This window comes from Myiozetetes cayanensis, unplaced genomic scaffold, assembly GCF_022539395.1.
Source record: "Myiozetetes cayanensis isolate MyiCay16 unplaced genomic scaffold, myiCay2020 scf6-25, whole genome shotgun sequence".
Lineage (NCBI taxonomy): Eukaryota > Metazoa > Chordata > Aves > Passeriformes > Tyrannidae > Myiozetetes > Myiozetetes cayanensis.
In genome coordinates this window covers 60,362,832-60,373,861 of record NW_026087853.1, presented here as the reverse complement: position 1 = coordinate 60,373,861, position 11,030 = coordinate 60,362,832, and the positions used below count along the sequence as shown (strand labels likewise).

At 36.8% G+C, this 11,030-nt stretch overlaps 1 protein-coding gene across 1 annotated transcript in view; it reads right to left on the bottom strand.

The window, feature by feature from the left end:
- Positions 1-322: 322 nt before the first annotated feature.
- KIF18A (kinesin family member 18A) overlaps positions 323-11,030 on the bottom strand; it is a 29,446-nt gene continuing 18,738 nt past the window's right edge. Inside the window, 6 exon segments of the mRNA XM_050336730.1 lie at positions 323-388; positions 391-435; positions 438-520; positions 1,686-1,795; positions 4,541-4,645; positions 5,168-5,639. Of these exon segments, the coding sequence (XP_050192687.1) occupies positions 323-388; positions 391-435; positions 438-520; positions 1,686-1,795; positions 4,541-4,645; positions 5,168-5,639 (881 nt within the window).

Genomic DNA, 11,030 nt, shown 5'->3' with positions numbered 1-11,030 from the left:
CATACACAACCAAGTAACAGACTAAAAACCAGAAAGACAAAAAAAATTAAAAACAATTTATGTAAATATTTTTCTGTCTCTTGGCACTACATATGTTATCCTCAATAGATGCTAAAATTCTAAGGATAAACTGGCATCTTAGTGCTGAGAAGGAATGTGTTCTAATATTAACATCTGTTATTTGCTTACAAATGAAGAAGAGTTTTAACACAAGGAAGCTCTAATGAAAATAATTTAGGGTGTCAAACCAATTTTTCTTATGAGTGCATCAAAAAAACCTCTCAAAATTATTTACAAGAGGAAAACGAAAGTCACCCTATTCTCACTTGCTATCCATCAGTCCTGCTTGAAATGTGAAAGAACTCAGAACTAAATCCTATTTTTTTACTTGGAAACATGAAGTAAAAGATTTTTTGATGTCCTTGATTTATGTCCTTTAATGTGACATTTCCTTGAGAAAAGCTTCTAACGAAGTTTCTTGGCATATCCTGTTCTTGCTTCCTGCTCTTCATTTTCATTACTAGTGGGAAAAAAAAAAAAAACTTATTAGAAACAGGGAGACACTCATTACTCAAACATAAGCAGAATTTGGCCTACCTGGACCTCCTTTTCAGAATAGGACTAAGAATTTTTACACGTATTTCTTGCCCTTATTGAAAGCCTAATTTTGATACACAAAAATATAATCACTCTCAGCTCAGTAATCCAGTGTGTTAATTGCTTAGAAAGTCCAGTGGTTAGACCCTCAACTGACATGCTGTTAAAAAGGAACAGTGGTCTATACAAAGATGCAGAAGTATGCAAAAATGTTATTAATCTTCATTATTATAGAATAGTATTGAAAAATGAACACACATTGAAAAATGAATTAGAGAAACTTTTGTCTCTTTGTCCTTTTTGAAGAGGAAAAGGAGTCAACTGGGTAGAGATGAATGGAAAATTGTAAGGACTTAGTGCATTAACATCTACTCCAGGTGCCAAGCAACTCAGTGCCATGCACTAGGAAAGGCAGAGGGGTTTATAGAATTGTGAACAAAAGACATTTGTGAACACTGTCTGAGAAAAAGTATTTGTAACTCATTTGGTTACAGTTCTCTCAGAGAGAAGCCCTGTAATTGTAGCAGACTTCCACAGAACACAACCTGCTAGTGTTATTATCAGCAATACATTAGAATCAAAATAATTCCTATAGATTGCTTTAAAATCATTTTTTTCCTCAGTTACTGTTTTTGCCCAAAACAGCCCCAAATTTTAAGCAATAAATCTCTGAAAAAACTCTGTATCTGTTAAAACAAATCAGTGTAGTGCCATAAAACAAAGCAAGCCATTAAAAACAGGTACGGAAATTATTGGAGGATTTTACTTCTTGATAAACCACACTTGTGCAAAGACAAAGCTGCTGATAAAGTTCACCAAACCCCTCAACAAGTACACAAACAATTTTAGGTGGAAGATAAATTGAAAAGCAGTAATACTGAATTTTGATTAGATATCAAGCAGATAACTGGGTTAGACATTCAGATGTCGGTTTTTAATGGATATGCTACTCAAATCAATGGCTTGGTGCACTAACACAGCAGCACACGCTACCAAATTAACAAAACCTCAAGCAGCCACCTTGGTTTTGCACCTCCTGCACAAACAGCTACCCAGTGCAGTGTCACACACAGGTTTTTGACACCTACCAGAGCCTTGGGGCACTCGCAGAGCTGTCTGGCCCAGCAAGACGTCCCGGTGGAGGCGTTTGGCGGACACCGGGTCCTGCAGCCCCCCCGGCACCATGTTCGACGTGGAGCTGCAAAAGGAGCCAGGAAAGAGTTTGCTCTCAGTACAGCCATCAAGCTGTATTCCAGTAGTTCAGGCCTTGCTATGTAGAAACACTTTCCCCTTTTTTTACTTTTTAAAAATTTTACAAGAACGTTTCAAGCCATGAAAACAAGAACTAACGTTGCCGCTTGTGTTATAATGAAGAACAATGTGCCACAGTTTTTTGGGAAACCACAGAAGCCAGTTTGGTGGTCATCACACAAATTATAGTAAGAAATAATCTTAAGGCATGTTACAAAATCCTTGAAATGACCAAGCTGTGTTTATGGAACAAATCACATTTTTTTATTGCTACAATTATTTTTCTACAGCCTCCAACACAGTTGGAGGGGGTGGCTTCATGGCAGACAATACTTTTTAGCTAAGCTGCAAGAAAGCTGTTAGAGCTTCAAATTCATGAAGACAAAACCTCTATATTTTAAAACCTTTTACGTGATGGACTTAAAGCCTACAGTGAAAATTATGAACCTATCTGATCTCACCCTTTTGCAATTGCCTCACTAACTTCCTCAGTTCCACTCTGCAAGACAGCCTCATAAACAAGTTAATGGTATTTATGTCCCAAGTTTCTACGCTTTTCCTATTCCCATAATAAATATTGTATTATTACCACTTTACAGTCCCCTAAGTTACACTAACTTTCTTAATAATAATTTTCTGCCTAAATGAAAATATACAGCAAGCAGCAAAGACTGAGGTTTGCCTTGTGCCAGTCCTACAACTCTATTCATGCTTGCTTCTTGGAAGAGCACTTATGCCAATAAGGATTTAATGTTATTTGGTAAACCAGTCTCTATTATGACTGACTTGTTTCTTATCCATGATCCTCAAAACACGACTGTTTGAAATGATATTTCTAAGGTAGACAATATGTCTGGAATTTCCATTTTTATTCTAATGTGAGTAGGAGTGAACCACTTCATGAACCACTCCAAACAGGGACAGCACTGGAGAGAAAAGGGGGAAAAAGTAAAGAAGGGAAAGGAATGGAGGCACTATCTGAAAAATAAGACCATATTCCTTCCCTTCTCCACAAATAAGTTTTCATTTCTTTGCTTCATCACCAACTGCTAGACAAAACCATAAACAATTCTGGTTTACACACAATTCCAGTCTGAGGCAGGAATAAAAAGTTGTGGGATTTTCCTGTAAGTGGTATTCTAACTTTGGGACTGGGAAATACATGCTTGAGACACAGAAGAAACAAGATGAGCAGAAAGAACTAGTCTTTTGGGAAGAAATAACCATCTGTATGTCTTGAAGTCATTACACAGTTATTACAAAAAGAGTCGTCCAAAAGTCTGTCTCGGAACTTCTACCTTAGGACTAGAGAAAGCAGGCTCCAAAAGTTCTAATATCTCTTCCTAAAAGAATCTAGAAAAAAACCTAGCTTGGTTTCAGAGACCATGTGGTTTATTTTGCTAAATTCATAATCAGCTATTTGGAAAACTGGAAGTATGAGCAGTGCCTCTTTACTCATTCTGGAGCAATACAGTTTATTTCTCATCCAAGCAAAACAGCTTAGAACAGTAACATGAAACTAGACCAGGTGGATTTGTGATCTTCTAGGAAGATTCTCTGTCTCAAAGATGATAATTTAAAAAAAGGTACTAAAGTTTCTTCCATATCCCTATGTGATCTACCTATCTATAGAACTTGTTCCTACAGTCCTGAAATATTCTTCAGAAGACCCATGTGGTGGTAGCTCCACTCACTGTCTAGCAACTCATAACATGATTTTCAAAAAAGGTTGTGTCAATTTTTGCTTTTGAAAATAGAAAATAATAAATAAAATGGCAAAAAACAAAAGGCTGTTTCATCAGTACTGACCTCATAGTTAATCAGGTTTTAAATAAATTAAAAAAACCACAAAACAACCAAACAAAAAACCCACAGAAAAGTACAATTCTACTTAGTGTCTATTCAGTTTCAGCTTTTCTGCTGTTCCTACTAACAAGCCTCTTTCAGGGTCATAAAACAGATGTGATGATATGAAAGTTTTTCCTAGAGCAGACCACAAGAATGAAGCCACAGTATCTGAGACTGAAAATTATTTATTAGGGGAAAAAAAAAAAGCTGACCAAAAAAGTATTGGCATATAGGTTTTTTTCTCTGCTTTCTCTTGCAGGTATCAATATTTCCTATATGGTAATAATTTTTTTCTTTAGACACATTGTTAAAGTACAGTAACAGTGCAAATTGATAGTAAGGTTCATTCTTTACACTTTTCAAGTGTTGCATATATATTATATATAGCAAAAAAGAAGGCTTATTTTGTTTTAATGTACAATGATGGTTGGATCCCATAAAGACCTTTTGGTAGTTTCTAATGTGTTCCAGTAAAGGCAGAACATTTTCAAACAAATCAGATGTTTAACTGATGATGGAATTTCTCTTTTCAGAATTATGTGTCATCTTTCTATTCTGAGTAGGCAGCAGGTACGCAAGATGTGGTAGTTTATCATTATTAAAACAGAAGTTCCTAAGTCAAGAGTAAATAAAAAAATAATAAAAGAAAATGTACTGAGCTTGCCAGGAAAAATAAAGAAAATTGAACTGAATTCAAACTTTTTTGAATCAAAACATGTCATATGCAGGTTCAGATGACTCGTAGAAGATGTTTTCAGATTTGAAATGTCATACTGAAACTGAAGCAAGAACACAAGAAATTAACACAAACTCATTTTGTATAGAAGAGTTAGTTTAATCTTACCTTAATACCTTCCTTTTTCTCTGAGCAGCAGAAGTCATTGCCATATATGAGGGCTTCTCAAATGCTGAAGCATTATTTTTGTTTTTTAAGGAAGAGAGACCAAGCCTGAAATAAAAGAATTATACTTTGGTAGAACACATTCTTAGTAAAAGTTAAATGAATTTGTTCTTAACTGTAAATACATGCTAAGTTGAAAACCCAAACTGGAAATTCATTTCACTGATATTGCTTGAGGCAGCTTTGCAGACTTCACACAAGCATGGTGCCTCTAAGCATGGCATCTCTCAGTGTGGAGAGGTTAAGCATCTGTTTTACAGACTGGAAACATCAGGTTGAGAGGCAGGAGCTTGCCTGGAGCATCACAATCAATTTCAAAAGCACTCTACTTCTTTTCAGTGCCTATCTTATAAAACAGGATAAGCTTCCCAACTTCATCTGTTGTCACTAACAAACCACTGTTTTCAAACAATGGCAGAACTGAATCTGACACTGATCAAAACTGAGGGTTGGATTTCCAAAATGCTGCATTTGACAAATAAAACGGCCAGAAATGGAAAAACCCCGCTGCCAAGATACACGGGGTGGAATTATTGGGTAACGTTTCTAGCCCGTACACCAGGAAAATACCTTTGCACAACGCTAGTGCTGCAGGGCTGGGACTCCTTCACGGATGAGCAGGTGGAGACTTCAGCGGTTTCATCTGCACCTTCGTAGAGGATGACGGTGGAGTTCACGATCCCTTCACGGCACTCGGGGATCACGTCGTGCGTGGTGTCCATGATGCCAGCCTTTTGGGCGGGCGTGTCCGTGCCCTGGGCACTGCCCTCCTCCAGGCCTGCCAGGTGCAGGGCCTTCTTCCCCACAGTCTCTGTGCAGCAGCTCTTTCGGCACGATTCCGGCGTGTACACGATAGGCTGGACTTCCTTGGCGAAGGAATCCTCCAGGTGCTGCAGGCTGGATTGCTTGGATGCAGCTGGACTTTGAGCTGCTACTGGAGAGTCCATTAGCTTCCTCCTCGTTCTTTTCTGGGGTGGCTCTGTATACTCTAATACTCGTGTGTTTTTAGTCATTTCTTGGGGTGGTGTACCAAAAGAGGAACCTGTGAAACATAAGTGGCAATGGTTACCACACAGACCTATATAACCTACTGCTCAGATTTTGCTTTTTCCCCTCCTCTTCCTTACTGCAACAGAAGTTATTAGAAAACTTTGATGAAATTATTACAAACACTATTTCATTTACGTATTAGTTTGATCATACAAATGAAATTATTTCTATTGCAGCACGGTCTAGATGGTGTTTGTTCTGTGACACTCAAAGTATTACGAATATGCATAGGTTGGTGTAGTTAATCCCAGAGACAACACAAATAGTGACAAGGAAGATATGACACATGACAAGAGAGAATAGAATAGTAAGAGTGTTGAAAATCACATTATCATGACAAAATTCATACTTTAAGATGGTACAGTCACAGTAATCTAAGCTGACTCCTGATCACAGCCATTTTTCCCCAGCAAGTACCATGCAGAATAATGACGAGGCTGTTGCAAAAGGAAGGACACAGAACCACTTAAGAGGGACGACATTCTTTGATATTGCAAATGAGAATGCAGGATTTTGGAAAAGGGAAAACAAAGAAGTTACCTGGATTCTGTCCTGATACATCAACTGTGTGGAGCAAAGCTCTTTGAACACCTTCCCCCTGCCCTCAAAAATAAAGCAAGCAATGTAGCAGTAACTGGCCATTCCCATTCATCCTGATTTAAACTGCTGAAATGTTATAGTATTTTTTCTTTTTCAAGCAGGTGGTAGTAAAGGCAATGTCCAAAGTAAGACAGAAACGACCTTTTTTAATTCAAGTTTTCAGCAAAGTTGAATCATTTTAAGACACAGTCCACTGTTCAAACAGTTAGGCGAGTGGTGACTTACATAGTTAACAACAAAAAATTAAGGAATTTTTTTAAAAACAAATCAAGAGCAGGAGAGGGTTGTCACAAACCCCAAGTGCTTCTATCTTTAACTTCCAGTGCAAATTTAAGAAATGAAGCCGAGTATCCTTAAAATGCCTATGGATTGGCTCCACTTCAGCTGGCAGCCACAGCTTCATACTTCTCCTTTCTGCATTGCCTACTCCATGCCTATGAGCAACTAAACTGCAGAAAGAACTCCTGCTTTTTAAAGTGCTGCAAGTTACTCAGGAATTAGCTATGGTATTCCTAGAACAGTGTCGATAAATATTTATTTCTTCTAAAATTTCATTTTATTTTTGCCTCGGAGTAAGAAAGTTATTTTGAGCTCCTCGGTCTGAATGCTTCTATGGTTCTCTCTCATGTGTTAGCACTTAGGGCACTTTAGCTGTTCCAGAAAAGTGCTTTGAAGAGAAGGAAGATTGATTAGAAACATGTATGTACTGCATTATTCTACCTCCACAAGTTTGATTTCTGTACAGAAAACAAGGCTTAAGTGACTGTAGTCTTTTCTCTGTTTACCACTTCTCAGCCCCCATTTAATTTTGACCTCATTGCTCAGTTGCAACCCAATTTGCCAAGCTGCTTTAAGAATGCCAATTCCCCAAGTACCCTCAGAAATCGGATGTCTTATGGAAAAGACCCAAATAAGATCCTCATTGAAGGAAAGCTGATGAAGGAGGATGATCCCAGCACCATTTTTATCTACACCTCTGGGTACCAGACATACCACAGGATGGATTCCTTGTGCCCAGCTATGAGATGATGCCCAATTAGAAGATACAAAATAGAGTTATAAGGAGAGAGCAAAGGATTTAAAGACTACAATGAGACCTAGACCTGTTGCAGGAGGAGGGAATAGCTACTATCAAAGTGTGTACAAGTAGCAAGCAAATTAGATGCTAATATATAGGCCACAAATCTATTCTGTGTTGCCAGAACTTAATTCAATAACAGAACCATTGAGGAAAAAAAAAAGGGAACATTTATTCATCACTCAAGGGCTCAGTTTCAGAATGAACAATGTTTAAACCATTACGGTTCAACAGATATGTAACACCTTATCCAACCACGCATAAGCAAGAAAGGCAGGTTAATTTAAGATAAACTGCTTAGAGAAAAGGCATCTGAACAATTACACAAACAATTACAATTCTATTATGTTGCTTTCACTTTGAAGAAACACACACATGGAAGACCCAGGCTCGAGAGGACGACCTGACATGAAGTAACTGAGTTGTGAATTGGTGTATGTGTGTGCCCATGAACAACTCACCTGATGTACATGCAGGATTTCCTTTTGTTAAAATGCAAAATGCATTATTTTCTAATACCTTGTCTAATCCACGGTCAGCATTTACCAGGGGAAATGCAGCAGGTTGTTGAGACACAGTAGTTTGATTGTAATCCAAACACCAAAGCTAATTCAGGATATTTTCCAGCAGTGCAATGGAAAGGGTAGTAAAACAGGGCCTGTGTGTTTCCCAGAAAATCTTTACCTGCCCCCAAAATAACATAAGCCCACTGTGATGAAGACACATTTCTCCAAGACTTGGTAGGACTTTGTTAGTAGCAAGCAAAAAACTTATTTATGAACAATTTAAAATATGTGCTCTCCGACACTATCAACAATCCTATGCTTCATTAATGTGCTTGCTCTTTAATTTTGTTTTAATGAGTACAATATATTCTTCAGTGTAAAAGACTAACAAATCTTTCAAAAAAAAATATTTCTAGTTATCACAACCAAAAAATTGAAGCCAAACCCTTTTTTTTATTAAAAGACTTTTGACAGCTTATATTCTTAAATACAAGACTAAGCTTCATCTAATCTAGTGTTCGAAATAACTATCCATTAAACGCCTCAGGACACATTTAAAATATTCATTTATTACGTTTTCCTCCTGCTTATATGCATCTGAATGTGTGTTTCAGGAAAAATAATGGTTAGAATTCTATTAGTCTGTTGTTACATTAGGACAGGGAGGTTTCAGTTTCAGAAAGTTTGCTTACTGTAAGGCACTGAGGTTTTGCTAATGTCCTAAAGTTACTAGAAGGAAGTCTGATGGAGAAACATTTTGGTGGGAGTGCCAAGTCTTAGAAGCTTCTGCAGACCTAAATATTGGAAGCGTTTTTAAATTAACTGTAAATGCCAGCATTTAAATCCTGAACTAAATACGTAAAGAACAGAAAAGTACTGCCAATATAAATAATTTGCTGAATTGCATCACAATGAACAGCATTTCATCCTGTAATACAAGTAAATTAATAACTAGTTACAGCAATTCTATATAGGATAAATATGAGCTGATACTAAAAACCGACACTCATTTTTAAAGCCATTTTATTTCTGGAATAAAACTCACTGTAAAACTAAGTTAAAAATACAACTAGCTTTTCTTGTCGTTAAAGTATTGGTGGGTATATAAAATATTTAAGAAGTGTCCCTTCCCATTGCTTTTCTGTGAAAATATTAGGTTGCTCCTAGCACAGCAAACAAGTAAACAAACATCACCAGAAACCTCATGTTTAAAACTTGGGTTCACTAAATAACATAAACCAAATGTGATGTGACAAAACCAACCCCAGAATTCCTATTCCTCTCTAACTTGTTACACAGTATACGGCTCCAAACAGTTATGATCTAAAAGGTAAACAAAAATACAGCAAGAAAAACATTTCTTTATTTTGAAAATAAAGGATTGCCAGTGTTTCTATTACTGGCTTATTAAGGAAGTAAGATCCCAAAGCTAGTTGCTGACTTTTTTGCAGGTTCTTTTAAAAAAGTTACCTCTGAGAAGCTTAAATAAAATGAGCTCAGACAACAAAATTTGCTACAGAAGCACTACTCCCATAAATTGCTAAATACATGGCACTGAAGATGATACAGTGGTGGACCAAGTAGGGCTATTTGTATTTCCTTAAAGAACAAATCTAAATAGTTCCTGAATGGATGTCTATTGGTAATCATTAAGTGCTGCCATTATTTTCCTACTGAAAGATAAACAACGTGCTCCAAAACTCTAAAGCAAATCTCCAAACCTGTTCCATAATATAAATAATTACACTTATGGTTTATAATTTGCTTCACAGTTTTACAGCCAGTTCAATCTTTTGCATCACAATGATCCTCATGATTCAGTAATATTATTTTTTATTTCCTACACAAAAATGAATCACTATATACTTTAAAGAATATCAGTAGTTAACCTGATGGAGTTGCTTAAAAGAAAAATTTAGAAGCTGCATTTCCTTAGCTAGTGTTTTCAGCTACAATTGTTCTCTTTAAAATTAAGCATTATGCCAAATATATTTTAGAGAATAGATTGCATTATTTGCTGATCTTTAATTTCAGGCTGATGTTAATATAAGATAATTGTCGGAATTCTTTAAGGTATTATTATTCTTCAGAGATTTGCTCAGAAATCAAAAGTAAAAGCCATCCCCCACTGACCAAACAACCCCCACCAAATGATACGAGGTGGTTTTGGCCCTTAGTTTGTCACATCATCTGTCCCAAAAGACTACTCAGAAGTACTGATTTATCAGACACAAAACACAGCAATATTAGATATTTACAGCCTCTGTGTGTTAGTACAAAAAGCAGAACGCACTATCTGTGAAATGTGAGTCACAGCAAAAGTGAGCAGAGCTCAGGACAAAACAACTCATGAATTGAGTTAGTTTTAATTGACATCAGGGACAAAATGATGGCCAAGACTTCTTTTCTTCTAGAACTCATGCTAATAACATGCATAAGGGGATTATGTCTGGAAACTGTGCTAAATTAAGTCTACCAGGTTGTTCTGCTAAAGTGAAATCAAATATTAATGTATTCATTTCAATAAACATTTCTGGGCTACCACTGATTGATCCAATTACAATCCTAATCATACATTTTCATTCTTTTAACAACTGACTCATGGAATTCCAAATCGCAAATGAGGTCTGGTCAATGCATTTCAATTATTTAATATTCATACTCAAAAGCATCACTTGTGCTGACCAATTTCACCACAGGTTCACAAACAACAGCTGGGAACTGGAAAAGGCTAAAATGCCAGGCTGCATTCTTGTGAATCCCAGTGATCAGGTGTACTATCTCACTCAACTCAAGTAAAAATATTTAGAAGTCATAAAAGACAATGTGAAAAGGCTGCTCTTTCCTGTGCACAAGACACACGCTTTCCCTACTTTTAATCAAGTATTTTACTATGTACAATTACACCCTGATTTTTCCTGCCATACCAAGTAGAAAATTGACTTTACTTTCGGATGTTTGTGACAAGAGGAGGCAATGGATGGATGCCCTGCCTTTTTTTTTTTTTTTCCTTCCCTCTAAATCAATTCCATTCTCTCAATGGTAATGTACAGTAAGGCTTCTGGAAATGGGATGCCTGAAACCATGCCAAGAACTTTCCCATTCACAGAAATACTTGTAAATACCAGTCAGAGCTCTCCACCCATCAAGTCCACACTCTGAATACTGTATGGCTGTCCATTAATAAACACTCAAGAAT